This window comes from Hippocampus bargibanti, linkage group LG04, assembly GCF_051943395.1.
Source record: "Hippocampus bargibanti isolate YZ-2025 linkage group LG04, ASM5194339v1, whole genome shotgun sequence".
NCBI classification, from domain to species: Eukaryota; Metazoa; Chordata; class Actinopteri; order Syngnathiformes; family Syngnathidae; genus Hippocampus; species Hippocampus bargibanti.
In genome coordinates, this window is record NC_142737.1 from 8,619,608 (window position 1) to 8,638,005 (window position 18,398).

At 41.4% G+C, this 18,398-nt stretch overlaps 1 protein-coding gene across 1 annotated transcript in view; it reads left to right on the forward strand.

Moving 5' to 3' along the window:
- Positions 1–1,865: 1,865 nt before the first annotated feature.
- ipo11 (importin 11) overlaps positions 1,866–18,398 on the forward strand; it is a 97,603-nt gene continuing 81,070 nt past the window's right edge. The window contains exons 1-7 of the mRNA XM_088993840.1: positions 1,866–1,996; positions 6,913–7,062; positions 7,213–7,313; positions 9,257–9,329; positions 11,024–11,227; positions 13,690–13,822; positions 14,563–14,621. Of these exons, the coding sequence (XP_088849966.1) occupies positions 6,925–7,062; positions 7,213–7,313; positions 9,257–9,329; positions 11,024–11,227; positions 13,690–13,822; positions 14,563–14,621 (708 nt within the window). The 5' untranslated portion in view covers positions 1,866–1,996; positions 6,913–6,924. The remainder of the gene's footprint in view (positions 1,997–6,912; positions 7,063–7,212; positions 7,314–9,256; positions 9,330–11,023; positions 11,228–13,689; positions 13,823–14,562; positions 14,622–18,398) is intronic.

Sequence of the window (18,398 nt, forward strand, 5' to 3'; positions counted from 1 at the left end):
AAAAAACATTGTAACAAAGTATAAAGTTTTTTTTTAATCAAGAATGCACCGACTACAAACGCTACCTTGCTTAATTTACGGTAAACGTGCATGGCTGTTGATTTTGCCGCAGTAGTCGATAGTCATGGCGGTGCACAATGCAACGTTTGCATTGCTTCCTACGAGCCACTAAGCCCCTTTCATAAGTCTCACGTACACTTTACAGTCACGGTTTAATGTAAATTTACGTTTTGTAGCGTCACATATGTTGTTAGCTTCTTTTGAATCTTTCTTCTGGTCTGAGGTTCTGTGCATCTATTTTGGAAAATGACATGCAATTGCACGACTTTATAACGCTTGCGAAAGTCCGGAAGAAAGAAGCAGGCTTCTGATTGGCTGCCGTGCCGAGTATGCAAATTTCAACTGCAAGTAGTCTATGTTTGTGTGCTCGGCGACGGTACACGTGTTTTGTTTGTGCGTGAAGGCGAGGGCGTCAGTGAGGAGTTTGTTGAGCGCGCGGTCAGGACAAACCATCTATGATTTGGCGGAATTTAACACAAGTAGGTATTATTGAGCTTGAATATTTCGTTATGTAATAATATGTTTTGAATTTTGAAAGTGATTCCATTTTTCAATAAATGTTGATTTCTTTAACTTTGCCCCTTCGATGGAAACTTGTTAAAAACAGACGCAATCTTGATAAATCACAGTGCATTTCCTCCTCTAAGTATGTGCGAAATAGTATGTAAACGCCATATTCCTTGAGACAAATTTATTAACTGATCAGGGATATTTTTCACATTTGAAAGACAATTAATAAATTGGGTTGTAGTGTTCTTACTGTGCTATGAGGTTTGTACATACTACATTTAAAGGACAACCGGCACCATTTTTTGTTTTTGTTTCCCACTGACATCAGAAAAACGTTTTATAGCATCTAAAATACCCAAATCAGGCAGGCTGATATTTTTAGTTAAATGAAAAACACCAATAAAAATGACTTCAAAATGAATCCGGAAATGGTCAGTTTCAGAAGGTCCCACCCCCCTGTTCGTGACATCGCGCCAAGACGTCTTGCCTTTGATCGAGAATCAAAACAATGGCTTCAGATTCGGAGAAGATGTTTTCTTGTTACTCATCCAGTTATGAATATGATTCAAATAGTTCTAAAGAGGAAAGCATAAATGTTTGCAATTGATTCAAGGAGTCCTCCCATATCAATTCGAGCCGTCAATGACAGCAATGTAGCACCCAGAAAATGCAGAAGATTGCGCCCAAGCTCCGTTGGAAATGGTCTGATTTGTCAGCTGGGAATTTGTGTCAGCGAATATCAAATAGTTGTCTTGGTGCAACACACAACGATTCACCATCGCGTTATTTATGTGTTTTCTTTCTAATTTCACCATCAACACGGATCCACACGAAGTTTTCAGACCAAACAAAGTACCCAAAATGCATTGTATGTCGCTTTCTCGGTCAGGGGCGGTCCAAACGTGACGTCACTTCCGGCATCGACATCAACTCGAAAACAAGACTTCATGAATATTCAGCGCAAGTCTTAAAACGTAAACTATAGCTATATGCTGTGGAATCTTTGTAAAATACGCTCAGTCGAAGTCATTTGAAGTGATTTTATAAATTATGGACATAACTTGTTCAGAGTATTTCCGGCCCAAACACTCCCTCCGAATGCTCCTGGCCCGGCCCCTCTGTCAAATTTTAGAACCCAATGCGGCCCGCGAGTCAAAAAGTTTGCCCACCCCTGAGCTAGGCTAAATCCGTGTGTGAGCGTCTCGTTGTGTGCTTATTATAAAACGTATTTTGCCACATTTGATAAGCGTTCCCGTCCGAAGCGATACTTTTGCAGATGACGTCATCACAGCGCGCCGGGTTGTGTAGCTGGCGCCATTCAGACAAGCGTGTCTCCTTCCCATCACCCTGCCGGAGTGCCACTAAACATAGCTTTACCTGGAATCTACGTCCACCTGTGTCTTATCGTCTCCAGTGACTCTTTTGGGTGAGTGTCGTTGCATTTCTCGCAACCGTGCGTCGTTTGCATCCCCGAGAACGAAAACGTTATTCGCCACTGACCGTGCATTGCCCCCAGTTGGTCTGCTGTTAAATAACTTTAGCTCCATCGCTAGCTTAAAAGTAAGCTTTGCTCTTTCGCATATTGTGTTCGTTTTGGTTACATATCATTATTTTAACATGATCCTAAAAGAGGGTCCCACGAAATGTTTCTGGGAAAAAGCCCTCCTATACGTAAATAACCACACAACAGACAATCTGGTTCTTAAATCAAATGTAGTCGAGTTTTTTTATTTATTATGCTTTGAGCGGAAAATCTGTAATAGGAAGCCCATGTTCGGGATAAGTAATGATATGGCTCTTAAGCGTGGACGCCGTTTGTGCTATGACAAGCGATTGTTATGTTGGTAACTTTTGCCAGCTGCACAGCTTGGCCAAAACACACATACGGATCAAACCTCTTAAGATGGAGGACACTGATTTGCTGTGGCGACCCCTTGAAGGGAAAAGAAGAAGAAGACAGCAGAAAAAGATGAGGATGACCACTGCATGTGCTAATGGATAAAGGTACAGTAAAGTCTCGTTATATCGATATTCAAGGGAGTCCGAAAAAATATTGATATAACCGGGACTATCGATATATCCGACCCTGTTTCCATGTAATTTTCTCAGTGCGTGCATAAAAATAGTATCGATATAACCGGGACTATCGATATATCCGATATCGATATAACGAGACTTTACTGTATAATCAATAGTGCGACTTTTGTGAAATGTATGTCAGGGAGCAGGCAAGATGAGTGTAATTCAGTCAGTGCCCACGATTCTTGGCTTTCTGACTCGTCCCATCTCTTTTTGACTTGGATTAACAGGTGATATGATACTGTTTCAGACAGCAGTGTTTTTTTTGTCTTTTTCTGTTTCAAATTGAGACACAGATGGTACCTTCTTGAATATTTGCACACTCCAACACCCGTTGTTGAGTTGTGCTATCATTTTCTATTGTTGACTTATGGATAGCAAGACTCCAAGATAGAGTACTTATTTTTGTCCAAGAACCCAATATACTTGTATTATTTCACTTGCGGCAGCATCTCGTCCCTAACCTGGAGAGGGTGCGCCTCGTTTTCTGACTTTGGACTATGGTCCTAGATTTGAAGGTGCTGATTTTCATCCCAACTACTCCACACTCTGCTGCAAACCGGAGAAATTGGAGATCACTGCTTAAAAACCCTACCAGTCCCAAATCATCTGCAAAATTGCAATACTATGGCCACCAAAGTGGACTCCCTCAACACCACGGCTGCTTTGAGAAATTGTGCCCATAATGTTATGAACAGAATCTTTGACAAAGGGCAGCTTTGGTGTAGTACAACCCTCAATGGAGCGTCCAACCTTCTGTGGAAACTCACCCGATTTGTTGCTAGCAATGAGGACCAAACTCTGAAATCAGCGCTGCATGGACCGAACAGTCCGTATTAGGGGGACTCGGTACTGTGTACTCCCTCATCCAACACCCTTGGGGAAATAGTCTAACTTCAACCCCCACCTTTTGATAGTGACCAGACGAACAAGATCCCGTGAGATGAATTTCCTCCTCGGGGTGTACGGGGTCTCCCTCAGAGAGAGGGTGAGAATCTTGTTCTTCCAGCAGGCAGTCAAAGAAAAATTTCTGCTCCTCCATGTTGAGAAGCCAGATGAGGTGACTCAGGCATCTGATTAGGAGGCCTCCCTGGTGAGGCGTTCCAAACCTGTCCCGCTGTCATTTATCTTCCAGACTGCTTAATCCTCACAGTCTTTTTTAAAGAGACCCCTTCAGAAGATACATAGTTTATGCTAAATGTGCCTGAATGCTTGTGCTGAATAGCTTTACAGCAGAGCAGCCCTTGCAATGCATGTTATTGGTCTGCAGATGGCAGTGTTGCTCAATGCTCATTCATCTCCCTACCAGCATTCGCCAAATAGACAAAAGTATTGGAACAGGTGATCATCATAATAAAAATAATAATACATTTAATTTTCTAAGCGCCTTTCAAAACTCTCAAGGACAATTTACAGCTACATGACAGGAGCAGTTTCCATTCCATCATGAAAATGTATTTGCTTCTTCTAAACAAGGTGTTTTGTTCTACAAACACCTGACTCATCCCTATCCTCATTCAAGACCAGACGATGTGCCTAAATGTGTGCACTCCTGTGCCAGGGTTTTTGTCATTTTCACTCAAATTGCAGGACCCACAGAATATTGAGTTTTATGGATATGTCCATCCAGCCATTATCCATAATGCTTATTTCTCATTAGGGTTGTGGGAGTGCTGGAGCCTATCCCAGCCGTCTTCGGGCACTAGGCGGGGGATTTTTTAGGACTACATAAATATTCAATGCAGCGTTAGTAACCTTAGACTCTATTCTTTCATCAGAAAAAAGAGTTAATTCCTAAATTATGTGTCTGGAGTTATCTGAGTTAAATGGGGGCGGCTGCGCAAAATACAATACATACATATTGATTGCTTTAACAGCAGCTGAAGCTGTTACAAAGCACTAACATGGACAACAGGCAAATTCTGCCCCCTTGTGGAGGGGAAAACATCGCCAGTGGTCTGACCAGTGCTTTATCGGCACAACCCGCAAGAGAAAACAAAAACATTTGGGAATGCCGCTCCACGTCACACTTTTCAATTCCCGGATAAATTCAGGAATGGTAGCGAATGAGTTGAAGACGTTGCATTGTCATGCTGGAACAGTAAACAAAATTCACCAAACTATTGTTTCTTCTACAAAGTTGCAAGCATCTGATTACTGTCCTAAATGTCATAAAATGTCACATTAAGATCAACGGGGGACGGTCTCCAGGAATTGACAAGGAGGCACGTCTCAATACTTTTGATCATACACTGTCCTCCAACCTGCTCCGACTGAGACTTTGTATCCTGTTAATATTCATGAATATTAAATGTTTTGAATTAACTGCTTTTCTACTGATCCTGACATCAGATTCCTCACAGAATGAGGCAGTAGAATGAAACATGACCCCCATCCCCTCCAAGTAACCTTCCCAGCTTTTCGCATACTTCAAAAAGACATCCTTCCTACGATTAAAAGTTGAAGTCCCATTATTGAGAAGGCGTTTGGAAATGAACGGGAAGGTGACAGACTCGCTGCCTTTTCAGCCAAGGAAAGATGATTGTGGACCCGGGTGGCTTGGAACATAATCGAAAACAGTCATCGAGACAATGACAATGCACTTGTTGAGGTTAATGAATTGGCTTGCTTTAAATCGGGGGCTAAATATTTCGCAACTTAATTTGTTCTGTGACGCATCATTTTAATACTAACAATTTCTCCGGTAGGAAATAATGGAGGGAATTGTTTGTTCCTGAATAAAGTGTTGTACAAAACTCTTTAACTCATTCACTGCCAGATGATGTGCAAAAATATGTCCGCTACAGTGCCAGGGTTTTGGTCATTTTCACATACCTGTCAATTGATACGTTTTCCCTGTATTTTTAATGTTTTTTCATCATTTTGAATTGTGTACGGCGTATAACAACTTTTATACGATAAAAAAAAATGCGGTTATTGAGTCCTGGTCGATGATGCATGATATGCGCATCACATTGTTTTCGTTTGATTTTGTATTTCCGTTTCTGTATTTGAAGTCCGGCATTTGTGGTGCGATCAAAGAATCAACTAGTTATAACGTAGAAGTAAGCATGGGAGAACTGCCAAGTAAGAAGAGAAAAACTCTAGGATCGTGTCGCCACCAAAAAGAATGGGAGTCTCCAAGTTGAATATGCTGGATGGATAAGATTGTCGACAAAAGGTCCTCAGTTTTCGTTTATCGCTGCGTATGGTCGATTATGAAAGCATAATGTGCGTATGCGCTGTAAACTGCATTTCCGCTTGTGTTCGCAGTTTTTTATCATTTCAAATATTGTACGCCGTACTACAACTTATATACGGGAATTGTAATCATTTATATGGGCAGCTATTAGCCAAGGTTGACAGGTATGTTTTCACTCAAATTGCAGGACCCACTGAATATTGGGTTTTAGGACTACATAAACATTCAATGCAGCGTAAGAAACCTTAGACGTTCTTCTTTCATCAGAAAAAATGGTTAATTCCTAAATTATATGGGTCTGGAGTTAAATGAGCTTGAAATGGGGGCAGCTGTCCAAAATACAGTGCAATACGTACGTGTTGGTTCATATAGCGCTTTCACAACAGCTGAAGCTATTATGAAGCACTAACATGGGGAAAAAAAGAGAAATGCTGCCCCCTTGTGAAAGGGAAAAAACATGGCCAGAGGTCTGATCGGGGCTTTATCCATACCCCTGTAAGAAAAACCAAAACCCGAACAAATTTAGGAATGGCGCTACTCGTCACATTTTCAATTCCTGAATACATTCGGGGATGGCAGTGAATTAGGTAATTTTTTTTTTATGTTTTTTTTTTTTTTTTTTTTTTTTACTAAATAGTATTTCAAAGTCAATCGGCCAAGGTAGCCTTGGAATGATGGCCAATCGATGAAACGGGTTCCGCGGCTAGCCACCAGGTGCATGTGAATCAGAAAAGTCTCTTCCCCCTCCTAAGCTCCACTGAGTTAGTCTCACAAGGTGTACATGTTATTTGATACATGCTTTTATCTGGCTTTTCAGATTTATTTCAGAATCTATTGGTGGAACTCCTTTTTATTTATCGGAATCAGAATCATCTTTATTGGCCAAGCATGTAGAACACACAAGGAATTTGTCTCTGGTAGAACACGCTGTATTCGTATCATCATAAAAAAGACATGACAAATAAGATTTTTTTTAAATTAATATTTATGTATTTATTTTTTGTGTGTGGGGGACTCGCACAGAACTTTTGATGCAACCTGTGCACTGAAATGTCTTTCAGGTATATCCAAATATGGATATAGACGGTGCGAGTTCGGTGGTGCTGAAGACTTTAACCCAAGCCACCAGTCAAGACACGGCCACCCTCAAGCCCGCCGAGGAGCAACTCAGACAATGGGAGACACAGCCAGGCTTCTACTCGGTCCTCCTGGTGGGCAAGATCAATTTGTCTTATCATTTGTTGTGCCTTTGTAGAAACTTTTTTTAATCCGGCTGAAACTTCACTTTGATTTGCTCCCAACGCTCCTTATTTGAATCTTGCAACAAGAACTGATGAAACGTATGCCTTCTCTTCTCTCAGAACATCTTCAATAACCATATGCTGGATGTGAATGTCAGATGGCTGGCAGTACTCTACTTCAAAAACGGCATTGACAGATACTGGAGGCGAGTGGCCCCCAAGTAAGTACACGTTTTCAACTGTTAACGCCTCCCTCGCCGCTGTCCCTTTGCCAACCGTCATTCATTCGTTTTATGGAATTTGCTCTCACTTTTGTTTTGGTGCCATTTTTTGTTTACGGCTCTCGTATGAGTATCGTTTCCTTTTTTCTTGTTTTTACCCAGCCTTCTCTGCCCATCCTCCCTGATTTTTGAGTGTATATAATCTCCCACATTTTTTTGTCTTTTTAAAGCATGCTGATCTCTGTGGCCTTTGGCTGCTAGATAAAATGATATATTTGAATATAGTTTTCTTCTTTCCTGTTTTCTTTCTCTCTACAGTCTTCCGCTCCTCCTCCTTCTCCTCTGAACATTTTTTTGCACCTGTCAGTAGTTTTCTGAAGTCACTTTCATTGTTTGGAGTGCTGTGTCGGGTTTTTTTTACCGCCATGTAATTTGATTACCATCAGGCTCATTGCCATGAATCGAAAAGTACAGCGATGCCCGATAAGGTACGATGGATGTGGTGTCACCGTACGTAAGCGTTAGAAGGCGTATACAAGGCTTCTTTTTGACTGTCTGGATCACTGAAAGATAAAGTCAAATAATATATTCGTCCTTTCCATCGTCACTGACCAAGCTTTGGTTATTTTACACATTTTATAACTGTCACAGCATTTCGTCTGTGTAAGCTCTCAGTCGTACAGGAGTGGTCCATCGATGAAAAGGTTTCTTCAGCCGTCACCTGTACAAATTTGAAGGTGTCGGTCGTTTTGCTTCTTATCCAAGGAACTTCGTCAGCAAACTAAAGTCTTACTGGTAGTTTAGGCCCTATATCTATATCCCTACTGTCCAGACATGGCGGTGCCGCACTCCGCTATGATAGGTCCCTGCTCTCAGGTTGGGGGGAGCAGAGGACTACTCCCTGCCGCTCCACTGATTGTTCCTATTGTGCTGACTAACGACTGGCCTGAATGCCCCACTTCCACTGGTACCACCTCATCAGTATCCCTAATCCTATTTTGCCTAAGTAGGCTGTTGTACGAACAATCCAAATTGAACCTCACCCCACCATATCGGTTTAAAGAAGGATTTAGCTGTTTTATGAAAATTGCTTCTTTTACTCCCCTTTCATACCATCTATGTTCTTTTGCTAAGATTTTAACCTGGTTGTCGTCAAATGAGTGGTTGCTAGCTTTTAGGTGCATATGTACTGCCGATTGAGGCCCACTAGTATTATCCCTGCGATGTTGATAAAGTTGTTTTTGAGAATTTGTTTAGTCTCCCCAATGTACTGCTCTTTACAATTTTCATTCTTACAATGTATTTCATAAACTACATTACTTTGTTTTTCATTTGGCAGCCTATCTTTTGGATGCACTAATTTTTCCTCAAGGTGTTTATCGGTTTGAAATAAGTAGGAATTTTGTGTTGCCAAAGGACTCTTTGTAGTTTTTCAGAAACTCCTGCAATGTAAGGAGTTTCTGAAAAACTACAAAGAAACTCCTGCAATGTTCGTGGCGTCACCCCAAGACGTCTTGCCTTGCTGGAGAATCAAAACAATGGCTTCAGATTCAGAGAATATGCTTTCTTGTTACTCATCCAGTTATGAATATGATTCAAATAATTCTGAAGAGAGCATACATGTTTGCAATCGATCAAAGAATGTATTCCATGCCATTTTGAGGCAATAAGGGGGGGGGGTGTAGCACTAAAAAAAGAGGCAGAAAATGGCGACAATGCTCCGTGTAAGGAATTAACCAGCCCGTTTCCATAGGCTGATTAATTCCTTACACGGAGCTTTGTCGCCCTCTTCTGCCTCTTTTTGGTGCAACATGGAGTTTTCAGACCAAACAAGTAGAGCAAAATGCATTGACGTGATGGAAGGACTGCTACAATGTGTCCTTTTTTCGGCCAGGGGTGTTCCTTCAGTGACTTCTGAACATGCCTTCTGCTTCTTTTGCCAGCGCTTTATCAGAGGAGGAGAAGACCACGTTACGCGCTGGTCTCATCACAAACTTCAACGAGCCTGTTAATCAGGTTAGTGATTTCTAACACTCCACCGTACTGCAATCACTCCTGTGCTTAGAGTGGACTTCATTAAAGAACCTCACTGGGAAATTGTGTCTCAAATTGTGATGACATGCTGATTCTGAACACTGATTGTCTGACCCTTTCCATCACTTGAGGGCCAGAAGTAGGAAGCAAGACTTGTTGCTTCTTTCTCACTTGTTTTTGGAACTATGATTCGGTGAAGGGTCAATGGAGACTCATCCATCCATCCATTCATTTTCTATGGCATTTAGTACAATTGTGGGTAAACTGAAGTCTGTCCCAGTGTCAGGGCGAGAGGTGTGGTACATCCTGTACACCGTGAACTGGTCACTTGTCAGTCTTTTGTTACACATTTACATTGATTTGAAAAGAATACATGAACAGTTCATTCTGAAAAGAGGAACTAAAATTTGTCGGAAATATGTCTGAAATGCCATATTATCATTTAACTCATTCACTGCCATTCCCAAATTTGTTTAGGTTCTGTTTTTTCTTGCCAAAAAAGTGCTGGTCAGACCTCTTGCAATTTTTCCCCTTCCACGAGGGGACAGCATTTGCCTTTTGTACAGCCGCCTCCATTTCAAGCTCAGATAACTTCAGACCCATAAAATGTAGGAAATAACTCTTTTTTTTTCTGTACAAAGCAGAGAGTCAAAGGTTTCTTACACTGTATTGAATGTTTATGTAGTCCTAAAACTCAATATCCCGTGTGATAAAAACCCTGGCACTGGAGTGGACACATACTTGAACATCGTCTGGCAGTGAATGAGTTAATAGGACTTTACCACATTCAAAAAGTATTTAAAGCAATAATTGCGCAGGCGGGGGCGGAGGGGCAATTAGATTGCCATATGTTGTAGAGGAAATATCAGCCATACAATGATTCTGATTGCAACCATGGAACAGCTCTTTGAGAGGCAGGATACGCACTCAACCATTCAAGATTGTTCTGCTTGTTCACTGGACACAGCTGGCAAGATGAATGTTGTGAGAGTGAAGTAATTTGCATTCTCGGCCTGCACGAAGGGCTGGCTAAAGTGTCGCCTGTCACTATTTCTAAGATAAGACGACCCAGCCCGTTGCCTACGGGTGACGATGTAAACTAGGGCATTTTTCATGTTGGCCTACCCTCTGAATTTGAATACTGTACCCCTAAAATGGCACAAAATCGTCTGGACAAGTTTTCACTGTGGAATTACTGTCGTACAATACAATGCAATACATATTGATTCATGACACTTGATTTTTGTTTTTGTTTTGTTTTACAATAATCGAGCTAGAATAACTCGCTAGAGTAACTAGTAATATCAGAGTTATATCACTTACATCAGAGTCATGTTACAACATTCACTGTAGAGAAAATGAAGGTTTTATGATGATGACTTGTAAGAATTCTTAAACAAATTACAACAAATATAATTGAGTTCAGGAATGATGTTTGACCAGCATCTGAAAATGGATTAAGTTTGACTGAATAAGGAACTCAATTTTAAAGGAGCAAACTACTCAAGCAGACAACGTGTCTTCAAGTGGTATCACTCAAGGATTCTTTATTTTTCAACTAAATGCACACACTGGCACATTCTTCCTCTGCCATTTTATGCTTTTTCCCTGAGGTCATTCTCTTTTGTGTGTGTGTGCGTGTGCATGTTTGTATGTGCGTGTATATATATATACAGATAGCAACCCAGATAGCAGTGCTCATCGCCAAGGTAGCCAGGCTGGACTGCCCTCGGCAATGGCCGGAGCTCATCCCCATTCTGCTGGAGTCTGTCAAGGTTCAGGATGGCCTGCAGCAGCACAGAGCGCTGCTCACCTTCTATCACGTCACCAAAACTCTCTCGTCTAAACGTCTGGCGCAGGACAGACGGCTGTTTCAGGATGTAAGGCGCTTTATTTGTGGACAGATTTTCTGTCTTTGCTTAGGTTATTTTGTCTTTTACCACGACCTCTCTTTACTAAGTGTTTCCAAACGTACAGTTCCATCAGCCGCCTGTGGGTGATGCTGTTTAGCTGCTATCATACTGTGTGAATAATGTGAGCTTAATGGAAGCCCATTTCTTTTTCTGAGTGTGCCCATTTTTTTTACGAATGATTGATGTGTGTGTGTGTGTGTCTATGCAAGGCCATGTTCTCCCGTTGAAGCGCTGAGTCTCCAGTTTCTGAGTTTTTCTTTTAAATGCCATCAAGTGTTTTCAAAAATAAAATGATAGCAAAAAAGACAGCTGGAGAATGAAACATGGTTTGAAGGCAAAGAAATGATCAAACAGACTTAGAAAAGCTCTGCTCGACTGCATCATCTTTGGAACTTTCCTACATCTCCACATACGTCTAATCTTTTCTGGACATTTCTGTCTTTTTTTTTTTTTTACTTGAACCCAAGATATATACCGACCTCATGCTGTGATCACTGGTAGATTTGCAGTTACTCTCTTGGGCCTCCTTTCATTTGTTGATCAATATTTCTCTCTGAGCATTTTTGATGTTCATGGTGATAACCCTCTCAAGGTGTTTGCCGTCATTTTCAGCTGAACACCCTTTGAATCCCTTTCATGTATGGTTCCATACGTTTTGAACCGTTTGGACATTTTGCCTTGGTCTATATTGACGTGTAAAGCCTGTATATACTGTAAGTCAATTACAAAGCACAACATGTTACCAACAGAGAAGAATTGACATTGAATTGGATTAGCCTGTATGAATGTATATTTCAGCGCAGCAAAATCATGAAAGAAAGAGGAAAAGAACGAACCAAGTAGAAACACAAAATACAGGAGCTGCTGGAAAGGCAGCCACTCTCTCTGTGCTGTCTTGAAGTCAAAACACCCCAAAAAATTAAATAACAAATAATATGACAGAACAAAGACACAGTCATTAAATCTTAAGGACATTCTGCACCCTCTTTGTTGCATGAAGCAGTTCAAGATTAAAGAGGAGATGATAAAATTGTCCTTTTCACCAGTGCATCAGGGACGTCATGGTGGAATTTGCACGGCTACTACAAGCTAAATGTTGAAAGCAAACACGAAGCTGTCGCACCATTGACGAGAAGAGATTGTCTCACATCTCCATGTAAATCCACTTAAATTCCAAGCCGCGACTGTTTTTTCTTATGGCGGGCTCCTCAAGCCATGCATCCATCCAGCCGCAGAACATCCAACAGCACCAACCTATCCGCTAAACAAAGCTGGCCTGTGAAAATGCTGCCCATGACAGGCACAAAAAAGCACAATCGCCCCAGAGCTGTCCAGCAATGACAGTCAAATGGCACCGACATTCCTCCCAATCAAAAACAGTGCTGGCTTATTTGTGCTGCCGAAAATTCGCAAATGCTCAGCATAGTCGCCTCCTTGATGAATGTCGTGACCAAAAATGGTGAAAAACAATCCGTATCCGTTCCACGTGATGCACAACAACACAAACAAAACAAAAGAAAACACAAAAACAACAAAAAAAGCGAGCCTCGTGAGAGCTTGGGGACAACAACTACTCAGAAGGTGCCCAAGTGTTTAATAACGTGGTGGAATGTTTTCTAAATGTCATTATTTTCATGCGAAATAAGCCAGATACTCATGTACTGCCACCAAATTGTTACCGCCGCATTTGATTTTTTTCAAAGAAGCACTGTCTAGTCAAAATAAATAAACTCCCAAAAAAAGACTACTCACCTTTTGAAGAAGCTTAATTAGAGGGAGAAAAGGGTGTTTTTGCACTGTGAGGTTTTGCTGGAGTTATTAGCCCATGGTGAGGCGTGTATAATATTCCTTTTTGCATCTACTTGGTCATTGCGTGCGTGTATTCAGCAATGTTTGGCTCCTACGCTATGTTTTGTGTGCGCACGAGCACTTTTATTCAAATGAAAATCAAAACCCAAAGCTCATTACTGGACCATAGCTGATTGTCTGAGGTAGAGAGCCAGATGATGCTCCGCACCCTTGAAAGGACCAGCAATGCTTTTGTTTGCCTTTGATCATCTTATTTTTCTCGACTGGAGTATATGTCTGCATTCCCAGAGACATTTGTAATTGGTTTGGGGCCCAAATAATGTTATGAGGGTAAAGGAACTAGCCAATTCATTGAGACTTAAATTAGCTTTCGTGACTGTTGAGATCCTTATTTTCTCCCTACTTTTTTATTTTTCCTATACATTGTGTCTCCTTTGTTTGTTTAGCTTTTAGCACAGCCGCTTCTCCAGCATTGTCATAATCCAATATTTTTACATGTGAAATGCTATTTTAAGATGCATTCTTTCCACGCAGTCACTGACGTGATGTTGAAAGTGTCCACTGATCCAGAATGATTTGATCAGCCTGTGATTGACTGTTTTGTGTGTGCATGTTGGCAGTTGGCGTCGGGCATTTACAGCTTCGCGTGTTCCCTGTGGAGCCACCACACGGACTGCTTCATCCAGCAGATCTTTGCCCGTGATGAGACGGCAGCTATGGCATCGCTGGAAAGAACGCTGCTGTCTCTTAAAGGTAGTTGGCATGAGGAAGCGCACACGGGGAAGATAACTTTTTTTATAGATGTTAACTCATTCGCTGCCATTCCCGAATTCATTCAGGAATTGAGAAATGTGACGATGTGCGTCATTCTCAAATTTGTTTGGGTTTTGGTTTGCCTTGCGGGGGGGGTGCAGATAAAGCGCTGGTCACACATCTGGCAAAGTTTCTTCTCTTCTACGAGGGGGCAGAATTTGCCTTTTGTCCATGTTATCGCTTTGTTACAGCTTCGGCTGTTGTTAAATCAATATGTGTGTATTGTATTCTATTTTGTACAGTCAGACCCATATAACTTAGGAATTAACTCATTTTTTTCTGATGAAAGAAGAGAGTCCAAATTGTCTTTATTGGATGTTTATGTATTACTGAATTGGATGTTTATGTAGTCCTAAAACTCAATATTCTGTGGGTCCTTCAATTTGAGTGAAAATGATAAAAACCCTGGCACTGCAGTGGACATTTTTTGCACATTGTCTGGCAATGAGTTAATTGGGGCTGCAATGTTTTGTCCAAAATATCCTTCAATAAGGATTTTTTCCAATCGATCCGATATCCATATAATGTGTTTACTTTTGTAAAATCCTCTGAATGGGTGAGTTCTGAGTTCCTTTTGGAGAAAAATGATTTCACGCTGGAAAAAAATCCAGATTTGCTCCCTGTAGTTATTAGTTGTCCAAGGAAAAAAACAACTATAAAATGTTTTCCCCTATCCTCAGTACTACGCAAGTTAACCGTCCATGGATTCCAAGAGCCACAACAGAATATGGAAGTGATGGTGAGTGTCGTTGTCATTTGCTCAAATTCCTCATTCTTCCAGAAAAAAGTATTCCAGCATTTCTCTAACCTTCCTTTTCGAATTCAATGTGGAAAAATGGGGATAGAAACTTTTGCGGCCATCTGTGTCTTCAAAAAACGAATAGTTTACTTTGAGTCCTTCTCCCACTGTTGCCGTAAACAAAATCCAAATCCATGAAGCAATTTCATTTTACATCCCATCACCTCATGACCGCCCCAGACGTCTTGTTTTGCCGCACGGCTCACACTTAACACTAACTAACACTTAAAACAATAAATGTGCTAATGTCTCATCAGTTTTAACTGCAGGTGACTGTTTGCTGTTCAGTAATGTTTTTGGTGATCTCAGAGTGAATAAAGTAGGACGCTCTAAACACCCCAATGATGGTACTATCTGAGCAAGACATTTGTTTAAAAATTTCATACGTATTTTGAACAAAGAACTCAGAATGTGTGATGGACTTACATCATGCGAGCTGTCATCACACCTAATTAGAGCCCGATTTCAGCCACTTGAAGTTCAAACACCGGATGCCGTTAAGCTCAATTTAAGGCAAATATTGAGCCTTGCTATTAGCACACTGCCCATCACGGCGTTTTGTAACCTTGCAGAACAAAACTGCAATGTGAAACTCACCGAAAGTAAAGGTTTAATTGTGCGAAAATGACAAGCGCCGCATGGAATTCTTCAGCTACCATCATCTCCATTGTTGCCTTCAGTGAGCCCCAAAGTATTCACGTCAACATTAACTTGTCGTCACGTCTGCTTGTTTTCTTCCCATTGTTCACTTGCCCCCAACATACATAGCTGTTATTGTGCTTGAAAATGCCTGTAAAAGATTACCGTATTTCCCGGTGTAGAAGGCACACCCAAAAGCCTTTATTTACTTCAAAAGATGACCCTACGCCTTATAATCTAGTGCACCTTATATGTGAAGTACCGTATTTTCTGATGTATAAGGCGAACACAAAAGCCATGATTTTCTTTAAAAGTTGACCCATCCATCCATTTTCCGTACCGCTTATTCCTCATTAGGGTCGCGGGGGGTGCTGGACCCTATCTCAGCCGTCTTCGGGCATGAGGCGGGGGACACCCTGAATTTGTTGCCAGCCAATCGCAGGGCACACAAAGACGTACAACAGTCACTCTCACACTCACACCTAGGGACAATTTGGAGTGGCCAATCTGCCCGGATAAAACACACGTGGGCCCAGGGAGAACATGCAAACTCCACACAGGGAGGCCTGACCTGGACGCGAACCGGCGACCTCTGTACTGTGAAGCCGGAGTGCTAACCACTTGACTACCGGGCCGCTTAAAAGTTGACCCTGCGCCTCATAATCCGGTGCACCCTATATGTGAAGTACCATATTTTTTTTGTATATGGCGCACCCAAAAGACGTGATTTTTTTTCCAAAAGATGACCCCCCGCCTTAGTGCAGGTGCGCCTTATATATAGATATTGAGCCACAACAGGTCTCGCAACTACTGTCAGCAGCCACCGATTCCATTTCCCCAGCCTCTACTGTAGCGCCTCATAATGTGGTGTGCCTTATATTTGGAAAACGTTTATCTATTTATATGTTTAATTTCTACAACTTTTCCATTCATTGAAGGTGCGCCTTATACCCTGGAAAAAAAACAGTAATATTGAGCCACAACAGGTTTCGGAACTACTGTGAGCAGCCACGACTCCATTTCCGGCCATAGGAGAAGTAGTGTGTCACCCAAACTCTACTCTAGCGCCTTATAATGTGGTGTGCCTTATATTTGGAAACTATTTATATATTTATCTATTATGTTTGGTAACTTTTTAAATTCATTGAATGTGTGCCTTATAGTCCGGTGCGCCTTATGTAGAAAAGGTTTGAAAATACACCATTCATTGGGGTTGCGCCTTCCACTCAGGTGTGCCTTATCTTCTTCTTTTCCTTTCGGCTTTTCCCTTCAAGGGGTCGCCACAGCGAATTAGTGTCCTCCATCTTCAGAGGTTTAATTCGCATGTTTGTTTTGGCCAAGCTTTTACATCGGATGCCCTTCCTGACACAACCCTGTACTTATCCGGGCTTGGGACCGGCACAAGAAGACTTATGTCCCCTTGTGGCTACAGAACAAGCAACTCGCTCAGTAAAAGGCTCCCAAACACAAAATGGTCAGTGGCCACTCAGGTGCGCCTTATACACCGGAAAATACGGTATTATTGTAATGAGCAGTTAATGGGAGTTGATGCCATCAAATTTATTGGTGAAGTGATATATTATGTAATATTTGTCTCCGCTTTGAGTATATGATCTAATTAGTGATTCTTCTCCTGTATTTCATCTACAATTAGCCTTGGGGTACATAAAAGCTGGATTCAGCGATTTAAGGTCATCACGTTATTTACAGTTGTGTGTATTCCATTCATGGTGTTTCTTCTTTCAATCATCTTCATAACAGACGTTATCTTTTCAACGTGTACCTTGTCTGTTTTTTTTTATTTTTTATTTTTTTTAGTTTGCAGTCTCGGTCAGTTCACGTGTCGAGGCCAAAGTCATTTTTTTTCTTTTTAATCAATGATAATCACTCAGGCTGATGTTGCACAAATGAGTTAAGATTTAGCGAGAAGGCTCAAGGTCTTGTAGCGGCCGTAACTTTCACATTAAAATGTCATTTGCCTCAAGCGGGTTATTCCAGCTCAGCAGGCGGACATAATGGTGTTAGGGTTAATATTTCATGTCCAGATTGGATTTACATGTTGTATCTCAGGCAAGTTCCTGTTTTACCTTGCAATAGCACTTTTCTTTTCACATGTTCATTCGGCATCAGTGGATTTCCTTTGACTCAGTCATCACCAGCGTAAGGCTACCTTTCAAACAGTCAATGTATTTATTTTAACCCCAAAGTGCCACTGTCTTTTGAAACATAGTTGAAGGACAGTAAAGTCTCGTTATATCGATATCGGATATATCGATAGTCCCGGTTATATCGATACTATTTCTCTGCACGCACGGAGAAAATTACATGCAAGCGGGGTCGGATATATCGATAGTCCGGGTTATATCGATATTTTTTCGGACTCCCTTGAATATCGATATAACGAGACTTTACTGTATATAATTTGGATCACCAGAATCAATTATGACACAATCGCAGCTGGTCATTCAGTGGTTGGAAAAAAGTAGCGTCCTTGACGCTACACGTCAAATGGCAACACACATGCTAATGCTAGCTTGCCCTGCCACTAGAGACTGCGGGTATTTTGCTCTACAGTCCACTCTGGTGCCATCTTCCAGTTGCTTACATAAAATTATCGAATTCTCAGCCTGAATATTTAGAAGACCCTTGTTTCCCCCCGCCCCCATTGTTGTTGTTTTATGAACGGGTGTTGTTCTAACTTCCATATTTTCCGGACTTTAAGACGCACCCGACTATAGGAGGTGCCCCCTATGATTGGTGCATTTTCAAATCTTTTCCATATATAAAGCACGCATTCAATGAATGACGAATGACATGTTTTAAAACATTTTTCCACATATAAGGCGTACCACATTATAATGCGCTACAATAGAGGCTGGGGATACGTTTTATATATCCTAGCATGGACCGTGTACTACTTCTTCTGTGGGGGTAAATAGAGTCTGTGGCTGCTGACAGTAGTTGTAAGACCTGTTGTGTCTCAATATTACTATATTTTCCGGTGTATAAGGTGCACTTAAAAGGCTTGATTTTCTTATAAAGATGACCCTCCGCCTTATACGCAGGTGCACCGTATAT